General features: G+C 38.8%; 1 protein-coding gene across 2 annotated transcripts in view; it reads right to left on the bottom strand.

Moving 5' to 3' along the window:
• Positions 1 to 26,889, bottom strand: part of LOC147698550 (lysosomal proton-coupled steroid conjugate and bile acid symporter SLC46A3-like) — a 225,583-nt gene that overhangs the window by 55,958 nt on the left and 142,736 nt on the right. For both annotated transcript variants that reach the window (XM_086935161.1, XM_086935162.1), the window contains exon 4: positions 1,734 to 1,817. In XM_086935161.1, coding sequence (XP_086791287.1) covers positions 1,734 to 1,817 — 84 coding nt within the window. The remainder of the gene's footprint in view (positions 1 to 1,733; positions 1,818 to 26,889) is intronic.

Below are 26,889 nucleotides of genomic sequence, written 5' to 3'. Positions count from 1 at the left end.
GATTGCAAGTGTATCCGAGACTATTTTGGTCCATTAATTAATATGGCCATTTCTTTTTTCCTTCATATCTTCTGGTATCCATAACTAATTGTAAAGCTTCACTTTACTGTTTCTTAAAACAGGAATTAACATTACTTAAACTTGTAGTGGATAGTTTAAATTCTTTATTTTTGATACTGATTTGCAGTTAGGGTGTTGCTTCATATGTCACTTATGCTCATTTACTCAAATTATTGCCATGTCACTCAGGTGAATCTACAAAGATGAGTTGTGGATTGGCTCTATCTTTGAAAGGATATACTCTGGGAAGTGTGGACAATGACAGTCCGCCTTCTCTGCCCTTAGTCTGCCACAGCAGTTTTTCTTCACAGACCACAGGTACGGGCACATGGTTAAGGTAGGTTGATATATAAGCTCGAATTTTTGACCATCCCTATCTTAATGTCCTATGTGTCTGAAGAGGCCAAAGACGTTGATCATGACGGAGAAGCTAGGCATCGGGTCAATATATGCTATTACTTATAACGTGCAAACTGCCCTTTAACACTCGTGGAGTCAACTTTTCCGAAGGAAGCCTAAAGTCTATTCTGCACCATCTTGCATTTCTGTTTTTCTTGGGAAACGAAAGATAAAATAGGGTTTTCTATACATACCACTGGAAACCCTCAAGAAGGAATGCAGTGAGGACTGAGCAACCACTCTCTGTACTGTCATTTGACGAGGGAATTTCTTTTAATATTGCCTAATTTGACTTAACACCCACCTCCCTTTTTCTACTGGTACAGAAGTGGGAAACTGGTCAATCCTAGGAAACCTAAAGAAGACCTTAAGAATCAAGCTTGTAAAAGGACAGATGATTGAATCATTTTGTGCCAGACTTACACCGCTCATCAACGCCTCAAACCTAAAAATTGCTTCTCAAATAAATGACATGTGCCATCATCATGTATCAGATGTATAAGTGGGCAGGAGGCTTATACCAACCATGGTCCCACTTCCATTACAGGTAGTCTCTTACCTACTGCAGATCTCAGATGTCCTAAGAAATATCAACTGTTAATCTGTAAGACACCGCTTCTTCCCAAAGGATGTTCTTCAGAGTGTGATTAGAAGCCTGAAAGCAGAATTGTCAGAAGGCACTGAAGGACCTCATCCTGAACAGAGTTCAGTGGGACTGAAAAGATGAGTCTGAGGAAGCTAGCTTCACAAAGTCAACATTCCCAGGTTTTGGGGCACAGTCTATCCTGCAAGCGTGGACAATATATACGTTTTCCTAAAATTATTATACCTCAGAAAGATATCAAAATGTACATTTTTGTAAGAAAAAATGGGTTCAATATTTACATCATTTCAATTAATCATACAACCAGGGTTATGTTAAGGATAAATCAATGAAAGCTGTTTTTATGATAGAGAATCAATACAAATACCCATTTTACTGAAAGAAATCAGATCCAGAGAAGGTAAGCATAAATAAACAATTTCACAGCAGATAATGATCATAAGTCATGCAGCTCTAAACTCCACAATCACAATGCCAATGAAATGATGACATTGACAATAAAGTGGATAATCTGGTAAATAAATGGTTGTCATTTAAAAATACACATACATTTATTCTTTTTGCTTTTAATTCAAAATATTTCCTTGTTAGTTTTAGCCATGTTGAATTTGAAATGTAAACAATGGGTGCTCCTAAAAGCCTTTGAAGAATGGGAGTAAAATAGACTCACCTTGTTCACTGTCCAGCACCACCTTTGACATCATCGATCGAAAGATGGGCAAAGGCATGTAAGCAAACACGATGGGCACTCGAACTATGAAACAAAACAAAGAAGAGATACTAAACCAACAAAACCTTCAGGCCACATGCTTCTGCTCTGATAGTTAGGCAGTACCTAAAACAGGGCTGCTGTGCTTGAGGGTGCACCTAAGCATTGAAGAGTCCATTCTGAGATTGCTCTACTTAAGACTAAGGCTAAGATTCTAGGAAATCTTCTAGGTAAAACACCATTACCTTGCTACAAATTAGCTTTTCTTGAACAACAGCAACAAATTTCTGATTTAAACTTTTGAATTGATTCCACATTCCCTTTATCCTACATAGTAATCATCACTCCCGGATGCCTTGAAACTTAGAGGTTTAGGCCCAATTGCCATAGCAGTTGAATATAATATTCCATCAGGTGTAGGATGAAGCATCCTCGTGCTGGGATTACCGTTGGCTTGTGTAGGCTAAAACCTCCTCGTGCTAGGATTGCCATTGACTTGTGTAGGCTGAAGCTTCCTGATTTTGGGATTGCCATTATCTTGCTTCTATTTACACAGGGATCCGGTGTATAGCCAGGAAATCTATGACTTTCAGAGATGTCCAGAAATATGCCAATGAATCATGAAACTAAAGCCAAGCGAATCTGCCCCCCAGGCTGCAACTAGTTCACAAATACCAACTTAAGTTTGAACTGCTGTTTACGCTCTCTTGTGATTTTTTTATCCAGGTGCAAGTTGAACATACTAGAGGGTTTTACTATTTCAATTTTCACCAGGTATAATATAGCTCAGAAAAGTTAAGAAAATAGCGCATACGTGCTGTTTGTGAATCTTAGAATAGGGCAAATATGTGCAAATAGTGGATTATTCTCATTTCAGTGTATGTACATCAGAATGGGTCATAATTGCACACCTGGTAGATATTGAACCCAGGCTAATCAGTATTTACCAGGAGTCATATAATGAAAAGTGCCCCAGGCGAGCAACATGTGTGTCAGCTCACTTTCTGTGCCCCTGTGGCACTTTTCCATTACTGGTTGTTCCACAGCCGCTTGTGCCGCCTTTATAAAGGATAGATAGCACCAGCACACATGTAGAGCAAGAGCAATTCTAAAGGGCTCTGTCCTGAATTGCACAGGGTTGTGGCCCCTGCTAATGAACGAAACACTTTTCCGCTGCACCTGCTAATATTGCAGACAGGAGCAGAGGCACAGAGGCGATCAGAAGGTGCAATGTCTGTAAGCCACAAAGATGTGTTGCACAGTCAGAGCTGTAAGCCCAATCCCCCTAGAGGGCATCCCCCTGAAAGAGGAGAAAGGATCCCATGGCCCCCCAGAAATGCCTCTGCCGGCGGGTTATCATTCATTGCACTTCTTCTCACATAAATGGAGAGATGGAGGTGAGACTACCAGACATCCTCCTGAGATGAACATCAACCACAAAAGGTACGCTAGCTATACTGATATACGGGACTGTAATCCTAACTAAAAAACCAAGTCAAAGTCCTACATGGACGTTACAAAGTACTGTGCAGGTTCCTAGGGATGTCCATCATTTGGGAGAGGAGGCCTCACACACATATTTAGGGCTATGCTGAATCATCAGCAGCCTCTCTCCACCCTGGTAGGACAATGCCACCAGGGCGGACTCAACCTCCTGCTGGACTTGGATCACGAGGGAGCTCTTAGATTAAAAACTACTGGACAAAGGAGGTATTCATATCAGTGCATCAAAAAAACCTTGTAGTTCCCCAGTGTAACTCCTTTATTCATAGAGGACTGCTGGCATATCAAAAAACAGAGGCAAGACGGTAGGTTGAGGGCAATGGCTCAGACCATCTCTCTGTTATGCGAACATGTTTCTATACTACTCTGTAGCCCTAATGGATCTGGGGCATTCTACACGGCCTGGGATCCCTAACTGCCTGGGGGCAATTACGTTGCCAACTTTATTTTATACTAAATAAACTAAAGATAAACTCAGGAGAATCCTACCTGAGTTGGGATGTAAGTCCGATTTAAAAATAAAAATGAAACATTTCCTTTTCATTTTTATAAGAGTAGGCAGTGGTCCATGGGACCATCGACTGCTCTTAAAAATATTTTCGCTGCACAAAACCAAGAGGAAAGGGTCCCCTTGGGACCCATTCCCATTTGCCACTGGCTTACCACTTACTCAAAGTAGGTGGTAACTGAGATTGTTTTGCGACCACATTTGTGGTCGCAAAACAACCGTACATACCAGTGTGACTCGCTATTAGGAAGTATGCCCTTTGCAAGCCCCTTCTTAATAGCAACTGCCAAACCCTATTTTGTGAGTTGGTAACGGGTTACTAACTTGCACAATAGGATTTGTACATAACACAACCTTATTTAGTGGTCGCAAACAGGACGATTTTACATTTGTGACTGCTAAAAAGGGTCGTACATCTGATCATACGTTCCTTATCACGCACCAAAATAAAAATGTTGCAAAAAAGTGATGTCTAGAATAACTAAAACTGTTTGAATGCCTTTCCGTTTGAAAAGACAAAGGGCCAGATGTATGAAGAAACCGTTTTGCGATGTCCTAATTGTGAATCCTTGCGATTTGCAATTAGGAAATTGCAATACGGCATGCATGAAAGTGTGTTGAACACTTTTTGCGATTCCTAGTGGATGGCAAATGACTTACTTCATGAATAATAATGAGGTAGGTCGCAATTTGCGACCCCCTAGAAATCACAAAAATCACTGGGATGGTGGCCTGCTGGGGTCAGCAGATCACCATGTCAGTGATTGCTTTTAAATAAAGCATTTTTTTTCAAAAAATGCAGCCAATTTTCTCTAAAGGAAAACGGAATACGTTTCTAAAGAAAAAATGAAAAGTTTTCTTTTGTAGGCAGTGGTCCGTGAGACCACTGGCAGCTCTTAAAAACGCTGCAACAAGCATTCACAAAGGGGATAGGGTCCCTTAGGGACCACTTCCAATTTGCAAATGGACCGCATTTTGTCACAAAACATTCCTACATACCAATGGGATTCGGTATCAGGAAGGGACTCCCTAAACTCGCCCCTTCCTAATAGCGAATTGCAAACCCATTTTTCAATTCGGTAGCAGGTTACCGAATTGCAAAATAGGGGTTGCTACATCTGAAAAGCATTTTTTACGTACTCAAACGAACCAATTCTGCGAATCAGCCAGTTTGCCAAGACAAAAATGCTTGATGCATGTGCCCCAAAGGTATTCTTTTGCGAATGCTTGTAATGAAGTCATTGTCTCAGCAGGAGCAATGTTGGCACATTGCTCTCAAGGCTTTGGGTTTGTGTATTTGTCTGTACAATAGATTTTTGAGGGTGCTGTTGTGCAGAAGAGTCTGTATTCAACCTGTGCTGCAGCACACGTGATTCTATTGTTGGGTTGTTTAACACAAACCCAGTAGCTCTCAATGGAATTTCTTCTTTCCTCATTTAGAGCATTTCATTGAATTGATCGAGAAGGTAAGTCCAAGAAACAACAGACCGTACAGCACGTGCTGCATCCAAATTATAGCAGCATAGATGTATAACAATGGGAGTATTGTTGTATAATGCATAAAGATTGTTTTTAATTGTCTATGCAGAATGCAAAAAGTTTCCTACCAAACGGGGTTCTGTTGAAGCATGCAACCATACAAGACCAGAAATAAATTCAGTTATGTCACTAAAACGCTCCATCACATACATTTGCTACTCAGCTCAAAAGCAACTAGTATCCATAAATTTCTTTAGCTGTTATCAACGTGGCACTTGGTTTATTCAAGAGAGAGTGTAGAGTAAGTATCCACATTTCAGGCTCTGTGATAAAGAATATCATAGACCATACTATAGCATGTTTCCATATGGCAAAATTGCTGACAACTATTTCTGGATGAATAAAAAGCAGCAAAGGAAGAAATAACCAATGTACACCTATAACATCGAGGGGAATACGCAGAATGTAAATAATGGCTGTGCTCATCAGGGTCTAGAACAAGCACAGTTCGGGTGCTTGGCTTATGTTTTAATAAACAACATTTTTTACACCTAATGCCATGGTATTGTCTAGCACCTTCTACCGTATGTTGTAGCCATTATGCCATGTAAAGACGTGTCACCTTTTGAGTTTCCAAATAGTTCAGGTCGGTCAGAATCCTTTGGTTTGCTCATGAAAGCAGTCTCTTAAAGAGTCTAGATGTGTCAAAGAGCGGCCAAAAGTCGACTTAGCGAGAGTGCCAATCAACTGTGACATGTTATATTAATAGTCATTTGCACAATGGCATCCAAGGTTATTTATCATTAGTGACTAATGTGCAGGACAGGCTTTACCTTAATAGGCTCCAGCTAAATACCTTACACTTTATAGGAGCGTTCCCATGAATGGGCGAATGGACAAAGAACTTATCAAAATGTCCATGTGAGGGTCAAACTGCACAATCTACCCAGCACGTTATCCTATTTTGCACATTTTGTAATTATAGTAGGAAACGATTTCTAAAACCGTTATTTATTCTAAATAAATTGTTCTATTTTAATGAGGCTTTTAATTATTTATGCAAACTAGCTATTGTGGAAGACTGTTTCACAGTTACTAGATACATCATATTTGCAATAAAGCGTAGGGAACCATATACCCATTTGGAGAATTTACTCTATGAGGTCAAACGAAATGTTTGTTAAGAGTAATCAAGCTAGGCCACCCGAATAGACAACCTGTATATTCCTTCTCACATCTTTTTACCGTGAAACAGAATGAACCTTTTTGAATATTTTCTCTATTGTATTGAATTTTAAATGATTTCATTGGAAAAAGTTTCTCGTTTTCATAATGTATGTATGTATATCTTTTATGGAATTTTAGCCCACTAAAGATCGTTCGATTTGCGATTGTAAAGCTATTGTGTACAGCATTGCAAATTGACAAACACTTTCATGCAGTTACAGACCACAAGCTTCAGGTGTGGTTAGAACGTTGAATGATACCATTAAGGCCTCGTTTGCTTAAGCGTGTTCTTCGACAACTGAAATGGTCAGATGCTCTTCCTCTTGTACTAATGATCATTGGAAGTACTCCAAACAAAAATAATCTTCTTTTGCTGCATGAAGTTTACTGGGCAGGTCTATGCAAATACCCTGTATTCCTGCAGCAGCACTTGTTTCAATAAGTGATGACATTATATTGGATTACTGTAAAGGTCTGGCTTATGTGGTAAAAATCAATTTCTCATCAGGTGAATTTGTCAACGCGATCAACAAAAGAACTCCAGTGCCACCCACTGCAGCCTGTAGATTTGGTCCTCGTGAAGAAATATGTTCACAAATACTGCCTAGAAGAAGGGGCCACATCACATAATAGGTATGACTAATACTGCTGTGAAGTGTGCTGGTATTCCACAGTGGATCCATGTTGCTCACGAAAAGAGAGTGAACACTACAGATGAAGAAGTGGTGACAACAATCACTGAGTCACAGTGAAAAGTTTGAGTTTGCTGTGCGGATCCAGAGGGGGGAGAAGAATACATTGGTGAAGGTCACCAAATTGAAATGGAGAAGTATTGAAAAATCATGAAGAAGAAGAAGAAACTGAGACGGGAATACCATTTTGTGAGAAAGTGAAGCAGAATATTCAAGTCACAAGAGCCCCAAAGGAAAGCAGGTGACAATTTATTATGTTGTTTATGCCAATCAGAGCACATGCCCAGCTGTGAGTGGAGAAGATTCAGCAGTAGTCACCAGTAAAGAAAGACAAGTTGAGAATGTGCATCATGGAGACAAGTGGGCTCAAACTGCGAGAATCAGCAAAAGATTGCACTGAAACACTCAGAGAACAGAATAAATTAGAGACGAGTTCAAGACAATTAAATTGGAATGTGAAAATAATGAGAGTGAATGTTATGTTATGTTATGTTATATGTACTTATATGACGCACGGCTGCCCCAGCAAAGGGGCGTCCCGGCGCAAGCTGTTCGTACCTAAGAAGGGGCTGCTGCTGATGGAAGTTTGCAGAAGACATAACATGACTAACAGAAGAGGTGCGTTTTTATGGCCTTTCTGAAGGACAGCAGGTCATTAAGTCCGCGTATCTGGGCTGGAAGTTTATTCCAGAGCCTTGCTGCTAGGTATCTGAAAGAGCGACCGCCCATCCGGGCTAGTTTAATGCGGGGGACAATGGCCAGATTCTGTCCTTCCGACCGTAGAGCACGTCGGGGAATATAAAATGAAAGGAGTGGGCACAGCATAGCGGGGGAGGCAGATTTCAGGATTTTAAAAGCGAGGCACAGGGTTTTGAAATAGATCCTCTTCTCCACTGGGAGCCAATGAAGTTTCCTGAGGGTGTTAGTTATTGACTTGTGGCGGAGAAGGCCAGTAAGAGCTCTTGCGGCGGCATTTTGGACTCGTTGCAGTCTAGCTTTCTCTGCAACATTCGTCCCTAGCAACAGGGAGCTGGCGTAGTCTAGCCGTGAGAGAATAGCTGACTGTACCACCAGTTGGCGAGTTTGGTGGTCAAAGTATTTTAGGATAGGCCTTAGGTTACGTAGAATCCTGAAACAGTTGGCTGCCACTTTTTTCGTGTGATGGATAAAATTCAAGGCAGAATCTACCCATACTCCTAAGTTTTTTACTACATTTTTGGGCTCAGGTGGTTGTCCCGGTGCCTCAGGCCACCAGTTGTTCCCGAAGCAGTTGTATCTTTGCCTACCAGCAAGACCTCCGTCTTGCCGGCGTTAAGCTGGAGATAGTTTCATGTCATCCAGCTAGTAATGTCGGCGAGAGTCTGTTTAAAATTCTGCGCACCAAAGCCGCTCTCGTCTTTCAATGCCACCACCAGCTGGGTGTCGTCAGCGTAGGACACTAATGACAACCCGTGTTTCCTAGCTACCTCTGCCAAAGGTTGCACGTAAACATTGAACAAGGTGGGGCTGAGAGCAGACCCTTGGGGCACTCCTTGTTCAATGGGGCATTCTTTAGAGAGAAACGGCGGGGTGGAGACCCTAAAGGATCTGCATGACAGGAAAGACTTGAACCAATTAAGAGCCTGGCCAGATACCCCTGCTTCCTCCAGCCTGAACATCAGCACCTCATGGGAGACTGTGTCGAAGGCAGCACTGAGATCCAAAAGGATCAGTGCTGCCATTCCTCCTGAGTCTAGTATAGTTCGAAGATGTTCTATCACACTCAGGAGGGCTGTGTCGGTGCTGTGCCCGGCCTGGAAGCCAAGTTGGGACCTGTCTAGAATGGAGTTAGACACCAGAAAATTGGTCAGGATGGAGTTAACATGGGCTTCCACCACTTTGGCTGGCCAGGGGAGCAGAGATATGGGTCTAAAATGTTCGGGTAGGTTAGGGTCTAGCGTGGGTTTCTTTATAATGGGGGATACCCATGCTTGCTTCCAGCTGGCGGGAATATTAGCTGTGTGAAGGGACAGGTTAATAATGTCTCTGAGGGGGCCAAGTACTGTCTCATCTGCTTCTCTGAATAGTTCAGGTTTAAGGGGGTCTGCTGGTGAACCTGACTTAATTTTATTGCAGAGTGTCGAGAAGTTTTCTTGGCTAAGTGCCGGGATGGAGTACAATTTGGGCCTATTTGGGTCAGCTTTGCGAATGAGTTGTGGACTGGCCGGAAAGGCTTTATAGATTTTCTGGATTTTGTCCTTGAAGAAAGTAGCCAAATTATCGCACAGTGCAGATGAGGTGTTGGGGTTGCCTACTAATGTTTTGGCACTGAGCTCTTTCAGTATTCTGAAAATAGTTTTGGAAGCATTGTGGCTATTGTTGATCTCTTTGGCGTAGAAAGCTGCTCGAGCCCTACAGATGTTCCGGTGATAGCTTTTTTGTGACTTGACATACAGGGTCTTTAGAACAGGATCATAATCTCTTCTCCATCTACGTTCCGTTTTTTTTAGCTCCTTTCTTAGTAAGGTAAGCTCGTCATTGAACCATGGGCTGGATACGTGAGACCGTGCCTTGATCTACTTGCCAGGAATTAAAGCATCTAAGGCCTTATTAATCCAATCACAAAATCTAGCATATCCTAGATTAGGGTCATCTCTAAGTGTAGGAGGGTCAGCTGTGAGGAGAGCATGGAATTCCTCAAGACAGAGCTTTCTCCATGGCCTTTTCCGCACCTGCTGGGCGGGATTTATATTAGGATCGCCCCCAATGGGCAATATCATGGTCACTAAGCAGTGGTCTGTCCAGGTCATGGGGATAGGCGATTCTACGCTCGCGTTGGTCAAATTAGAGAAGATCGGGTCTAGGAGATGTCTGCCGCTGTGAGTGGGGCCACTCACAAGTTGGCAAAGCTGTAGGGCGTCTAAGTCAGCTATCAGAGTGTTGACCGTATTGTCAGTGGTCATATCAAAATGGATATTCTGATCTCCTATGATGGTAAAATTGGCAGTGCCAGTGATCAAGGAGCACATGTTTTCAAGGAGTGATGCTATGAAGTTCTTGTCTGCTCCTGGGGGTCTGTAGATCAAGAGACCCACGAGAGTAAGTTGAGGGTTAATTTGGATGTTATATCGGGCACATTCACAATCTTCCATGTCTAGCCTACTAAACCTGCAGGAAAAGTTGGATTTCACCATCAACGCGATCCCACCTCCCCTAGTGTGTCTATTTAGGGTGTACGTGGTACATCCATTGGGGGTTGCTAGATTGATAACTGAGTCCATATCATCTTGTAACCACGTTTCAGTTAGAAATAGAATGTCAAGGGTGTGGTTAGTAATAAGTTCATGAATTTCCAGATGGTGTTTCTTCATGGACCTTACATTCAGTTGGCCCATCCTAATTAGTTGCCGACTGGCCTTAATAAGGGACGGTGGCAGGGAGGTTTTTGGCAGGGAAAAGCCACACGGGCAGGTAGAACGGGCTTTGCTCAGTGGAAAATAGAGTTTAGTGCATTCCCCTTTCAAACATTTGAGAGTGAGTAAATCTTGTCTTGAGTACGAAAGTCTACCTCTCCGATTTTCCCCAGTGGCCTTAGCGAGAGGCGACGTACAGGCGCGGATGGGCGCAAAAGGGCAGGACTCTGGCACGACTCCAGCACAGATCCGGCGCACCCGCTGACCGCGTCCACTGCGCGGAGTCATGACCGTCTCTTTATATAGTGTCCCTCTAGCCTCCCAAGCCAAGATGGCTGCCACAGGAAGCCCGCAACCGGGGGACTCAGCAATTGGCTCGGCTGGACCCCACTCGGAAAGCGGGGGGAGCGAGTGACCAAGTAAGTTAAAACTGCTCGTAAATTAGGGCAGGGTGCACAAGGGAATATTCCAGTGAGATTAAAATAAATGAGAGTGAAGGGGAGTCGCTGCGATAAAACCTGCAAGGGAGCCCCACAAATATCACACAAATAGCACACTTCAATCTGGCTATAAGTTAACAAATACAGGATTCAGCAGCAACCTCCCGGCTTTCTGCCTCAGAAGGGGTTCAAACAAACAGCGTATCTCGCGACTGCACCCAGGAAGCTCCTTATATAGTGTCCCTCTAGCCTCCCAAGCCAAGATGGACGCCACAGGAAGCCCGCAACCGGGGGAATCAGCTATTGGCTCAGCTGGACCCCACTCGGAAAGCGGGGGAGCGAGTGACCAAGTAAGTTAAAACTGCTCGTAAATTAGGGCAGGGTGCACAAGGGAATATTCCAGTGAGATTAAAATAAATGAGAGTGAGGGGAGTTGCCGCGATAAAATCCGAGAGGGAGCCCCACAAATATCACACAAATAGCACACTTCAATCTGGCTATAAGTTAACAAATACAGGATTCAGCAGCAACCTCCCGGATTTCCGCCTCAGGAGGGGTTCAAACAAACAGCGTATATGAATCACATGCCGTAAAAAGATCGACAAGACAAAGAGTGGCAAACAGAAAGCACACATCTCCTGAGTAGACTTATCTAGCATCAATTGCAGCAGATGAAGAGTCAGATGTGGAAATCAATAATTTAACAATTTGTTACCAGTTTATCTATGAGGATAAACCGGAAGAGGAAAAACTGCCTTGAACTTGTGCTACGTCCTGGATAACTGTTTGAGCTGAAACTCTGAAATAAGAACTGAACCAATATTTTGTTTATTTTTGTACCTTAGGTTTCCAAGATAAAAGGGTTTTCCAAATCCTATGGACTGAAATGGTACACAGTCAAAATATCGAGTAGGAAATATCGACCTACCATAATATCGAGTCTGAAATATCGAAGGAGCATAATATCGAAGTCAAGAATATCGTAGGACAGAATATCGACCCTAAGGTAAGTAATATCGAAATTCTTAATATCGATGTAAGTAATATCGAAGTTAGTAATATCGATAGCATATATATCGATGTTACTAATTTCGATGACACTAATATCGATATTTGTATTATTTTATAGTTTTTTATTATGTATGTGTTATATGTTTAACTTAAGTATTTAAAATAATTACTATTATATGTGTATTAATTTTATATAATAATAAATTAATTTATAAGAAAATTGTATGTTTTAGTACCGGAGCGGGTTGTGGGTTTATAGGGGAATAGGGTGGGAAGTAATTTAATTATGGTAAATTGATTATTAATTAGTAGGATTTATTAATAAATTATAATTAATTGGTAATTATTTGAAAATCATTGGAAAATAATTTTAATTAATTTATTAATTGATATATATGTTCTGTAGCGGGTTGTGGGTTTATAGGGGAATAGGGTGGGAAGTAATTTAATTATGGTAAGTTGATTAATAATTAGTAGGATTTATTAATTAATTATAATTAATTGCTAATTATTATTAATTAATTGGAAAAAAAAATAAATTAATTGATTAATTGATATATATGTTCTGTAGCGGGATGTGGGTTTATAGGGGAATAGGGTGGGAAGTAATTTAATTATTGTTAATTATTTAATAATTAGTAGGAATTATAAAATCAATTTAATTAATTGGTAATTAATTTTAATTAATAGTTAATTAATTTTAATTATTTGCTAATTATTTTTCATTAATCCATAAATGGATAAATGTGTTATGTTGTGGGTAGTGGTTTTATAGGGAAATATGGTAGGAAGTAATGTAAATTTAATTTATTAATAATGTATTAAAACTAATTGTATTGTTAATAATATAATTGTTAATTAATTATTAATTGTTAATTAAATATTATTAAATGGTATTATTTTAAATTTATTTTAGGTTAAATATATTTTGCTAAGCATGTATTTTATAATTATGTATAGGTATTGTATATGGTTTATATTTATTTAATAGTTTATTTTTTTATAATTACAAAAATCGTTTATTTATAAGTATGTTATTTTAACCCTTATACTATCCCTACTGTTGCACTCTCTGGAGTTGGAATAGTATTTTTTACCCCTACGCTATCCAACGCTTTCCCTACTGTTGCACTCTCTGGAGTGGGAATAGTAATTTTTACCCCTACGCTATCCAACGCTTTCCCTACTGTTGCACTCTCTGGAGTGGGAATAGTAATTTTTACCCCTACGCTATCCAATGCTTTCCCTACTGTTGCACTCTCTGGAGTGGGATTAGTAATTTTTACCCCTACGCTATCCAACGTTTTCCCTACTGTTGCCCTCTCTGGAGTGGGAATAGTAATTTTTCTCCTTACGCTATCCAATGCTTTCCCTACTGTTGCACTCTCTGGAGTGGGAATAATAATTTTTACTCCTACGCTATCCAACGCTTTCCCTACTGTTGCACTCTCTGGAGTGGGAATAGTAATTTTTACCCGTACGCTATCCAACGCTTTCCCTACTGTTGCACTCTCTGGAGTGGGAATAGTAATTTTTACCCCTACGCTATCCAACGCTTTCCCTACTGTTGCACTCTCTGGAGTGGGAATAGTAATTTTTACCCGTACGCTATCCAACGCTTTCCCTACTGTTGCACTCTCTGGAGTGGGAATAGTAATTTTTACCCCTACGCTATCCAACGCTTTCCCTACTGTTGCACTCTCTGGAGTGGGAATAGTAATTTTTACCCCTACGCTATCAAATGTTTTCCCTACTGTTGCACTCTCTGGAGTGGGAATAGTAATTTTTACCCGTACGCTATCCAACGCTTTCCCTACTGTTGCACTCTCTGGAGTGGGAATAGTAATTTTTACTCCTACGCTATCCAACGCTTTCCCTACTGTTGCACTCTCTGGAGTGGGAATAGTAATTTTACCCCTACGCTATCAAACGCTTTCCCTACTGTTGCACTCTCTGGAGTGGGAATAGTAATTTTTACCCTTACGCTATCCAGCGTTTTATATAATTAATTGTAAAAAAATTTAATGTTTATTTTATTTTTTATATTAGTTACATTTTATTTATGTTATTGTTTTATGTTTGTAAATGTATTAGTAATTTAGAATATATTTTATTAATTTATAAATTAGTAAAATAATTATTAATAGTTATTGTTCAGTACATATATATTATATATTTACTGTATATATTTAATTAATGTATTATTACTATATATGTATTATTTAATAATTTTAAACATTATTAGATACTTTTAAATATGTAGATTTTATTTATTAGTGTTATATACTTAATTTTACATTTATACATTAAAAGAAAAAAAATCGATATTTTTAACATCAATATTTTTAACATCTATATTATTTTTTCGATATTTTTGTACTTACCATGTTGTAGATAGGATGTCGATATTCTTGCCCTCGATATTGTTGACTCGATATTCCTGTAGGTCGATATTTATGAGGTCGAAATTCTGTCAGTGATCCGACTGAAATAATGAGCTGAACATTTATATATTTTTTTTTAAGTATAATTCCTGATTTTCTGCCTTTAGAAGTTAGGGTTTTTGTTTTTCTCAGTAGAAGATGTCTAGCAACAAATGTTTTAACATTTTTGGCACATTTTCATTAATAAAAATATTAAACATTTTTGTTTGGTATACTTGATTTCTCCCGTTGGGTATACTTATCCTTCAGAAGATGATTTCCCTACCATACACAATGAAATATCACACTTAAAGTTAACACATAGTGATAGCTCAGTTGGTAGGTATAGAGATAATATATATTCAAATTTATTAGGGGAGTATGTTAGTATAATGAACGTAAGGAACTGTTATTTATGCACATATTTACTATCCTCTGCCGCAGAGTGTGAAACATATTTTCAGTTGTCCCTTTCATGTGGATTATCCTGTAATATGTTTACTGATATTGTACATAATTAAGAGTTTTTGTCATCATATCTTTCGGATCCCAATGCTTCATTGAAAAGAAATCATGTATTGAAAGATTCTGGGAATGGTGTGACTCAGTCTGAATATTTGAAAACATTTGCACAACCTTACATAAGTGTTAATCAAACTAAAAATAAGCATGTATACAGTTTAAGTGAAGAAGAGTGTGAGTTTGTTAAGGAATATGAGAGAAGAATGAACATTCTGAGAAATTTGAATGATGTGAGTGAAATAGAACACACATTTGGGCTGAAGAGAAATGTAGGAACTCAAACGTGCATCTGAGACTTAAAATGGACCATGAAAAAAAGTGTTCCGTATGGTGCGTCAAAAACCGCAGAAAATCTGTTGAATACTATAGATGTTGGACAGAGTGAGTGTGAATGTTATTGATAATAAGTTTTCAGTTGGCGGAGAGCTGATATTTAGGGGGATTTATTATGGTTGTGGGAAGACTGCCTATTTAACCTACCCTGTAATTGGGTGGGGAGCCACTATTTTGGTTTGGTATTACCTTGGGGTTAACATGTGAATGAAATGAATGATGCTGTTGGTTTAAAAAGAGTGAAGGGAAGATTTGGACAACTTAGATTGGATGTGCTAAGTGCTATGATTCCATCTATTGGTGTAGCTGGGAATGACGTGAAGATTAAAAGATTATCTACACTTGTGTATCACCTTGCTTCTAATACCCCAGGAATACTAACGAAAATCCATCAAGAGCAAATGGCTGTGCGCGCTATGACTAAGCAAAACCACCTTGCTTTAGCTATCCTTCTCCCAAAGGAAAAGGTACAAGAGATTTCTTGTAAATCAAAAGCTCTTGAGGAGAACGGATTGTGGGTATAGTTGATTCTTGGTTTGGTGAGTTTGGAAAGGGATTCAGAAAGGTTGGTAAATGGTGTGAAAACTTGGGGGGGAGCATGCTACACGCGGTAAAAACCCCTATAATTATTATGTTAATTTGTACAGTTATTCTTATTGTTTTGTTAAAATTCTTTGAAATCATCTGTTCTAAATTGGAAATAAATTGTGGGTGTAAAAATAAGGTATCATCAACGTCTACAAATAGGAGGAAAAGAGACTTGTTTGAAATGGAAAATATCAAGGCATGAGTTTACAATGACATGTAGATGCTGTAAGAAAGGAGACACACAAGACAGAAATTGATGCATACTGCATTATGAATATTGGTGGGTTTTTGATGATGGGAATCATCATCAGAGGAGGGAAACTGTGAAATAATATTCTACATTTTATTAACATACGTGCACTAATATGAAGATATTGCAATTGTAACAATATCATTATGATGTGCTTTAATACAAATTTCTGGCTTAGATTAAACGAGGCCTCAGTTGAGCCTCGACTCAATCTTTACAAAAACATGGCTGCTGTTTCATAATGTTCAATGTTTGTTAATATCTCTCACTTCACACTGCATGCAGCAAAGTGTGCCCTGTTCGTTTTGCAATAATTTTTTATTTTCAAAGAACTTCAGAGGAGGTCTTTAATATATTCAATGCTTTTCCTTCATTAATTCAAGGGATCTGTTCCAGATGGTATTAGGTCAAAAGGGGTAAATCAGTGTTCCTGTAGTGGGTTAGTGCGAATCAGAGAGGGCTATGTAGAATTTATAATTGAAATCTGATATTCTGACATAAGGATACTTTTACTTGCACCATGCTGACATCTGGATTTTATCATTTTCAATGCCGAAATTGAGTATACAAGACCCTTGAATTTAGGGTGAGCCAGAATCTTTTCTGAGCCTATAGGGATCATGTTCAATTCAATATCGATTTGTGATATACTCTGAACTTTGTCGTTTCCAAATTTTTGCCTACTTCTGTATCTATTGAAATGCTTAGGGCAGTCATGGAATATTATTTTTATGCTTTATCATTGATTTGTTGAACCAAGCTATATTTTTCCTTTTGCATTGTACCTTAATATTTTAATACACCTTCATGGTTTTCTTTAAATTACTGATCTTGGATTTTCTTTTTGAGTCAGCCTTTTCTTTATTTACTGTACTTTGAAATGCTGTTTTGAACCTTATATTTAGCGAGACATTGCCTCACAGCTCTTGAGGTCAACACTATCCCCTACCCCGCAAACTTGGTACCACTATATGTAGATTATCCAAGTGATAGCGCCAGCACACCCACAAACGGTATACATTTTAAGTATTTCTCTAATAATGTTCTCACATACACATTTTTATATCATATTTCGCTGGCTGATTTATTTAATTTGACACTAAATTGCTTCAAAAAACAAATTATTGCATCTATGTTAACGCTTTCCGACTTCTAATTCTCACAATAAAGGTTGCTCAATTACATTTTTTCACCTAGCTTTTTGTTTTATTGATTCTGTGAAATTTAAACCTCTTTCAACTTTAAGAGTACTAGGTTTTTTTGTTGTTTTAAATGCTATTGCTCTCTATCATTAATTATTTCATTGTACTGTAATTTGCAAATGTATATTGCTTTTTTTCTGGGTATAAATTTGTTGTTTGTCGTTTTTGTCTTCTTCATAAAACATCCCTTTGTGATGTAACTGTTTGTTCACTATACTTACATGCATGCACTAAATAGTTAAGATTAAGTTAATTATGTGTTCGCTCTGAAGAACCAACAAATTGTAATTGATTTTTTTAGTTATGAAACGCGTATTGGTCAAAATGCTTTGGATCCCCATCCCTTTAATTTCAAATATAGTACATTGACATTTCACTCTAAACAATCATTTGAAATCTCTATGGATGGCACTGGATCTATGCATCTAACAGAAAGCAAGGAACATGAGCAACACATTAATTTAGAAGAGGCCCAATGCTCTCTTAGCATGGTCAGGTTTCTGAAGCAGCATGAGAAGTTTTACTCCAGGCTTTAGCAACCTTGAACTGTCTTACTTCCGGCCAACATGTATTAATCTTTGAAATGAAAGCAAGACGCCAATGGAACTACTGCCACAGCCATTGCTGTTGGCAATGAGTGGTGCAGGTCTTCCATATTGGACAATGATGAAGCAGGGTTTGCATTAAAAGGATCAGTATGCCACCATAACAACAACCAGATGGTATGACACCCATTCAAAGCAACAGAAACACTCCTTTGGTAAAACTAGGATATTTGATGGATCAAGATACATCCTGCTGTGACATTTTTTTTATGGTGTATACCACAGCGTTTGTAAAACAAGTTTGAACTCAGGCAGATAAGTAGGAAATGAACCCAATAGGAAAGAAGAAGAAAGACTGATGACTAAGTGGAATCAATTAGTTGAGTGCTTTTAGAGGAGGAGAATACAGCTGGTTGTTTATTCTTCTGGCAGCCAGTTTTGATGGATGGATATAGGATTAAAAAAATCCAACACTAGCTACTGCAGGGCTTATAAGGTTTATAGCCCATGTTACTGGTAATCTGTAACGTGGTAAAGAGTGGCACATTCACCCACATTTCAACTTTCATGAGCTGTATCCTCACCATGGAAGGGTCCTCCCACCAATGTTAACACTGCAAAATATTGTTGCAAGGTCTTGACACTTATCTATTTTAAAAGGGTCACTGTTTTACAAACTGCAAACTAAACTACTTGAATACACAGTTATCCTGCCTTTAAAGAAGACTTCAGTAGAAATAATGCTCTGCATTTCTTAGAAGTTAAATTTGTGCAAATAGAAAGACAGTCACAGGTAATACCGAAGCATTGGATGCAAATGAGAGTAACCTTGGGCCTCCTGATGAACACTCTTAAATGACGTGATACACAGTTCATTTAGGGGTTCGCATGTTTTAGGGGCTGGCATGTTTCACTATACTGCATTATATCCAGTAAAAGGACCCAGTATTCGTGCAAGAGCATGTCAAAAGTGCTTAAAATTAGCGCCAACTCAGTGCATTGTAGTGGGTAGATATTGTTTCTAATTCAAATGTAAACCATCAGACATGGAACCAATGTACATAGAACACTATTGCACTCAATATTTTGATACCTGGGTGTCGGAATTTCATTTAAAATAACCTCAGGCATGGCACAGTAGGGTAACAAATCTTTGTGCAATGGATCTAGTGTTGATGCACCCACACAAGCGCATCAGCATTGTATTAAAACAACACTGTGGTAATCCTATTATGTATGATGTTACACATTATGTACTGTGTGTTCCATGTAGGGCCACCAAAAAAAGGCATTTCCAGGTCTTCTTGGGGCTGTAGAACCCAAATGTACCCTATGAGAAAAATCAATCACTTTCAACCTCAAACATTTAGGTACACAACTTTTCCAGCATGTAATAAAATGCTTGTCTCAACTGTAAGTTGATCACAGCTAACTGGTTAAAACAATATGTCTCCTTTAAATAGTTTGACCTTCAAAATGTTTGACCTGTTGGTATTTTTGTTGTACAACTGGCTTAACTTTCTGCAAAATCACATCTTCCTCACAAGCCTTGTTCCACTCCTGCTCTGAAATGGTGCCCTGGCAACTGTCCACCACATCCATGCTGGCCACAACACACTCATTACCTAATAACTCCTTGTTAGATAATCCTTCTTGGTCTTGAGTAGAAAGTTTAGACAAACAAACCGCTCTGGCATTGGTACACCCAGGTATGTATTCTTTGAAATATGTTTGTCCCTGATGCTAAACCAAATGTCAAGCGTTAAGAACTTATAAGCCTCAAACAAAGTGTTAAACAAAGTTAGGGCTTCTGACTCTGCTTTCAGGGGTGGTAGGCCGCTTTGAGGTCAATGTTACTAAAAACCCTTGCACCTTCTAAAGTAGACAGCAATTCATTAATTTAGGTAGTGGATGACAATTCACCATTATATATTTGTTGAGTAAACGCAAGTCCAGACACAGATGTATCTGCCCATTTTTATTTTAGTTATTTTTTTTGTTTAAGAATTTTTATTAAGCATTAAAAAGTGATACAAGAAACATGTCATGAAAAATTAGGAAAAAGTACATATGAGTGTAATAATAATTAAAAGACATCAATCTACAGGAATTTATATAGAGAAAAGAAAGGTATGAAAAGATAGAAAGGAGGAAGAAGAAAGGAAAGGATTGGAAAGGAAAAAAGAAAAGGAAGAAAGCAGAAGACAGGGAAAGAGGAGAGGGGAGAGAGAGGAGAAGAAGGAAGTAAAATTAAGGGATCATGAGGGACAAGGAGCACGCGGTAAGGGAGAAGGATTGGAAGAGAGATATGAAGTAAAGGGAAGCCATAATAAGTCAGATTTAATTTTCAAAGGAATAGAGGTAGAAGAGGCAATAGAAATTCTATGTTCGTCACATATATAATTCCACCATGTGTGGACCGAGAGTTTCGAATTATCTTTCCAACACGATAAAATAACTTTAAATGCAAGTGCAATAAAAAGGTCTAACAACTTAGCAGAAGAGGGTGTAGTAATATCAATATCATCAGATAAAGAACCTAAAAATATGTGTATAAAAGACAATTGTGAAGGAAAAGATAACATTTTCATACATATATTCCAAACAGCAGTCCAGAAAGATAAAACTGGGGAACAATAGTAAAGTTGGTGTTGTAAAGTACCAGGAACTTTAGAACAGGACCAACATAAAGGAGAGGAGGTTGGAGAAAATTTATGTATAGTAACCGGGGTAATAACAACTCTATGGTAAATAAAAAGTAAGGATTGGGTAATGCGTGCAGCAACAGAAACTTTGAAGAGTCGAGACCATAAACGATCCCACAATGCAGTATCAAAAGAGACAGCCAGATCAGTTTCCCAAGCAGTCTCCACTGTAGACTTAGATCGAACAGAACAATTAGATAATAAGAGTGAATATACAAGAGCAGCTTTAGGTTGTTGGGTAGAGAAGAGAGGGTAAAGTGGAGTGACAGGAGTGAAAGAGGAAAAAGAATCAGAGGAAGAGGATAACGAGGATAAATGAGATTGAATAGCAGAGATTATAATAGAATATTCAGCAAGAAAAGAGGAGGGTAAGTTAAACTTATTTTGTAGATCTACAAAAGAAAGAAGAGTAGAATCAAGAAAAAATTGATGTACAAACATTATATCCTTTTCTTTCCAGTGTTTAAAGTAGAATGATTTACCTTTATATCTAAGAAATTTGTTGTACCAAACTACAGATGATAAAAAACATTGTAGAGGGGAAAGGGAAGAGGAAAAAACATTTTGCAAGGTAGATTGGCAATATTTCAAAATAGGATACTTGGATATAAAGGTACAATTTGACATGAAAGGAACATGTTGAAATGAGAAATCTTTTAAAAAAGAGCGTTCCAGGAGCACCCACTTAGGAACAGGAGTATCAAGGAAATCATATGCCAAGGAGAAGGATTGTTTGATAAGAAAGGCAGAATGATAAGAGCCAAAATCAGGGAAACGAACACCACCTTCATTTTTAGGACGAACCAGCTTATGTAATCCAATGCGGGGATGTTTATTGTTCCACAAAAATTTTGTGCATATTGAATTGATACGGGAAAAATAGGATTTAGGGATTTTGAAGGGGAGCATAGAGACTGTATATAAAACATGAGGGGTAATCATCATTTTGATGGTATCTAATCTACCCCACCAAGAAAGAAAAAGGGGAGACCAAATCTGCAGAAGTGATTGAATTTTCTTAAGTAACGAATCAAATGTTATTTTAAGGGTATCTTTTAGAGAGGAAGAAAACCATATTCCGAGGTACTTAATTTTAGATGGACACCATGCAAAATCCGTATTATTAAACATATATTGAAAACATAAAGAGTTAAGGGGAAGCACTTCTGTTTTGGATAAATTGAGCTTATAACCTGATATTGAGGAATATAACTGAACTTCATCTAAAAAGGGTGGGAGGGAAGATTCAGGATTGGACATGTAAATGAGGACATCATCAGCGTACGCTGAGAGTTTAGTTTCGACAGAGGAGAATTTTAAACCAGTGATATGAGGGTTAGAACGAATACGTTGTAAAAAGGGTTCAAGGCATAAGATAAATAGTAAAGGAGAAAGGGGACAGCCTTGTCTTGTGCCTCTTGTTAAAGAAAAAAATCTGGAAAATTGATTGTTAACAAAAATACTGGCACGAGGGGAGGAATAAAGGAGTTTGACTAACGCTATAAAATTTGGACCAAAACCAAACCACGTAAGGGTTCGAAACATGTACTGCCAATTAATACGATCAAAAGCTTTTTCAGCATCAAGGGAAAGGGCTGCTAATGGGGTTTTGACAGTTTTACTGTGAGAGAGGACATTGGAAAAAAGACGGGCATTATCAGCAGCAAGTCTGCCCTTAACAAACCCCACCTGGTCTGTGTTGATTAAGCGAGGGATAATAGAATCAAGGCGAGAGGCAAGAATTTTAGCAAAAATTTTACAATCATAATTAATTAAGGATATGGGGCGGAAATTTTTACATTGGGAATGATCCTTATCGGGTTTCGGGATGATGACAATGAGGGCATCCAAGAATGACCCAGAGGCCTTAGCTTCAAAAATAAAGGAATTAAATAATTGAAGGAGTTTGGGAGCAAAAAACGAATGAAGGGAGGAGTAAAATTCAATCGGTAGGCCATCAGGGCCAGGGGCTTTTGATTTCTTAAGGGAATGAATAGCTGAGGTAATCTCTTGGAGAGTAATTTCACGTTCTAGGTGTGAAAATTCAACAGGAAGGGCTGGGGGGGAGGGAAGGCCTTCAAAAAAGGTTGTTAAGTTAGCATCAGAAGGGTGAGTATCATCTGTATATAAGGCTTGATAGTAGTTGTGAAAAACTTCAGCAATGTCTTCATCGGAGGTGACCAGCTTGTTGAGTGAGTCATTAAAAATTGGGCCGACAGCTTTGCGTTCAGATTTGATTTTCAAGTAGTTGGCCAACATTTTACCTGCTTTGTTCTGACCCCCATGATATTTAGATTTTATTTTAAGGAGGGTATGACAAGCTTCATTAGTTATAATTTTATTGAGAGCTGTTTTGGCATGAATCAGGTCCTGAAGGGCAGATGGGGATTTGGAGGAGAAATATGTATGTTCAAGGGTTTTAATATGTTTAAGTTGATCTTCATATTTTTGCTTGTTAAGCTTCTTTTTGGCAGAAACATAGGAAATCGTAAAAGCACGAAAAGAAGCCTTAAAAGCATCCCAAGTGTTAGGAATGGAAGTATCAACAGGGTCATTTAAGGAAAAATATTCATTAAAAAACTCAGTACATTTTTTCATAAAAGTGGCATCAGATAAAAGAAAAGAGTTAAATTTCCAACGACTAAAATTGGAGGGACTAATGGATAGATCCAGGGTAGTGTAGACCGGTGCATGGTCAGAAATAAAAATAGAGCCAATAACAGATTTTTGAAGGGAGGGAAGGAGAGACTTACTAATCATAATATAATCAATCCTTGAACGTGTATGGTGGACATTAGAAAAAAAGTATATTCTAGTACCCGCGTCTCACATGTTTTGGTTACTGTTCTCTTCTCAGATCAAGCCTTTGTGCCTTGACCTGTTTTCTAATTCTCTCCCCTTCTTTATGTATCTTCCCTCTTTCTTTCTCTTCTCTCTCTTTCCTCGCTTCCTTCTTCTCAAGTTACCTCTGCTGTTTTCTTTACTTCTTCGTTTCTTCTTTTTTTGCTACTTGATTTTTCTCTCCCTTCTTGAAATGAGCGCTCTCCTACTCCAATGTTTAACCGTTATTTTTTGTCTTCCCCTATGTAGTGATCTCCTTGCTGTGTGTTGCCTCCACTCTTCGCCCATTCCTCCCTCATTCCGACATGTGTAATTTTGTCTCTTGGAATGTTCGTGGTCTTGGTCATCCTGTCAAGCGTCAGAAGGTATTGTCTCACTTAACCAAATTTCATTCACAGGTTGTCTTTCTTCAGGAAACTCATTGCTCAGACATTGATTCCCTTAAATTAAAGAGACAATGGGTGGGTCAGGTTGTGTTTTCTCCTGCAGTCAACAAAAAAGGAGGGGTTGCTATATTATTTCACAAGGCTTTAAATGCACAAATTATCTCCTCTCAAAATGATGATGAAGGTCGCTGGGCAATGGCAAAGGTTGTTATTCACAACAAGACGATGGTCTTATTGAATATTTATGGCCCTGTTCGTCCAGACCCCAAATTTTGGAAAGACATTAAATTGCTTATTGCATCCATTGACTGTCCTAACTTCATCGTTGCTGGTGATTTTAACCAATGGTTGGACCCTTTTTCAGATCGCTTGTCTTCGAGTAAATTTCAACCTGATAAAACCCATAAGGCTTTTCAATCTGCCATTGCCTCTCGTCCTCTGTATGACTCGTGGAAAGTGTGTAATCCTGATTTACTAGAATATACTTTTATTTTAGTTATAACAACAGCACTGATCCACTCAGGTGCATTGATTCTTTGAACAATCTTATCCATACACAACTGGTCAAGATATTTCCTTAAATCTCCTTTCACAGATAAGGGAACATTCCTTACCTTGTGCTGAGCTGGAACAACATCTTGCTTTCAAATTATTTCTTGCTCGAACCCTCAACTGTGCCTTCAGAAAAAAATGGTAGGGTACTTTGATGGAATCTGATCTATACCCTCATTACTGGACTCAATAAACATAACAGGAACACGAGTGCCTGGTCTCTATACAATGCCTAGCCTTCCTATACCAACCCAGACCATACTGTCCATGCCATTAACGGAACTTAAATTGTAGTAAAGATCTCCCTGCTCAAAAATTGTAAAACTCCCCCTGAAAATCCTCAGGTTGCTATTTCTGATTCCCCGTAAACAATAGCCATTAAATCTAGTTTCTTGAGTAAGCTGTTGCACCAATCTGGCATAAAAGATCTTTCAAAATACATTGTAATTGATGATCCTAAGTCCACCATTACCCTTATTCCAACTTCCCCGATTTTGACATTGCCAAACGGACCATTCTTTCTAGCAACCAACCCAGCATTATGATATGTTTCCGGTACGCATACACTCAGCTGATACGTTCCATATAGTGACTGCCCACTTACTGCCTGCTGATCAATTCCCACAGTTAAAATTGTAATGGTATTAATTCCTTCATCTAATTGCATGAAATGCTGTTCCACTTCCGGAGCGCGTTCACTTTAACTGTGTCACAATTCTTGCATGCTCTCATGAATGGCCTGTTTTCTTGAACTTTGCTACATTTTTTTCCATGAGCTGGGCAATTGGGATTATAAACCAAATGACTACAGGAGCCACATCTATTACACTCACTGTTCTTAATAATTGTATTAGTTTTGTGACTATCCTGCACTTTCCTAACAGTATTCACACTCATATTTTCTGACCCAAATGATGCAACAGATATTACTTTATCTGACTCTAACGAACGCTCAATAATACCCTTAACAATTTTTACAGTTTTGTCAACAGTAGGATTGATGCAACACAGAAGATGTTACTGGACCTTCTTAGAATGACAGTTCAAGATGATCTGGTCTTTCAAATAATAGTCTTTGGCATTCTTAAATTTACAATTGCCTGCCAAAATTCTAAGAGCAGCAACGTATTGGTCAATATTCTCTCCAAAGCCTGTTTTCTTGAATAAAAATTGAATCTCTACAGGACAATACTAGGTTCATCTGAAAAATCTAATGACAATCTTTTCTCTGCTTCCAGAAATACATTTGAACTTGCGGAGTCCCCCGAATCTTCTTCAGGAAATACAATTTTAGGAATGATGTTACACGTTCTGTATTCTGTGTTCAGCATTCTTTATTCAGTAATCTCTAGGTGAAGTGTTCTTGACAGTGCATCTTTAAGCGTGGTTCCAGGTTCTGCATTCCAGCCTTGGAAGACAGATGTCTATTAGGCAGTGAAGTGGGAACAGCAGAGCTGGAAGGACGCTGGTCGATAGGCTCTACATCTTGGTTACTTTCCCTCAATAAAGAAGATTTCTTCCATACCGCTTTGCTTGGATAATTTGGATATTCAGTTCAACTAACACCATTTATGCCAGTTTCAGGAACATTTATACAGAGTTTTGTAGCTGCAAGTGGTGGAGTAAGGCCCATTTCAGGAGGAGAGTAGATATGAGAGTGGATAAGTGTGGCTCAATGTTTAGAGCGGCAGACCCTGATGCAGAGGTCTAGCCCGGGACCAGGGTTCAATTCCCTGCCCGGCGGATCTTGGGCTCAAAATTCCACGGACCTGATAATTCTCGCCTCAGTGCCTATTCTAATCATAGAGTCCCACTCTGCAACTCTGGGCAATAGCTTGCTTAATCTCCACAACGGCCCCCACAACGCTAAGGATGCCTGGCCTTCACCCTGGGGGTGCCCAGGAGTGGACGCCTCACAGGGAAAGCCAGGTCGGGTTCCACAGCGGTATTTGTACAAGCGCCTTGAGACCCTTGCGGGTGGGTAGTGCGCTATACAAGTATCAATTTACATTTATGATATCCTACCCAGTTGCTAGGCCTTGTGTTTGTGAGCATGCATTTAGAGATTGCACTGAAATACCTTAAACACTTGGTGCATCTTGGTTGGTATTAAATGCTCATATAGTTTTAACAAATACACGAAACCCTTTTCCGTGTTTTATAAGGAAATAAATCTCACATGGTCTTATTCTATTCTAAAGCTGTTACATTAATCACCGGTGTGGTAAGTAGAGAGTGGAGTTAGATCAAATTAACAAATTTACATATATAGACTATCGTTTACACACACAATGTTATATATTATCACAGCAGTAAGTTCAATCACAATGCAATATGGGCAAAAAGTTGGCGATTAATGTAACAGCTTTAGAATAGAATAAGACCAAGTGAGATTTATTTCCTTATAAAACAAGGAAAAGGGATTCGTGTATTTGTTGAGTATAAACCCATTCCCTTTTCTTAAAAAGGGTTTCTCCAAATACTTTTTGATCTTCATACAGTTTAAACCTCATGATTT

Source organism: Lissotriton vulgaris, chromosome 8, assembly GCF_964263255.1.
Source record: "Lissotriton vulgaris chromosome 8, aLisVul1.2, whole genome shotgun sequence".
Classification (NCBI taxonomy): domain Eukaryota; kingdom Metazoa; phylum Chordata; class Amphibia; order Caudata; family Salamandridae; genus Lissotriton; species Lissotriton vulgaris.
Note: the sequence above shows the minus strand (reverse complement) of the source record. Positions and strands in the feature narration are given on the sequence as shown.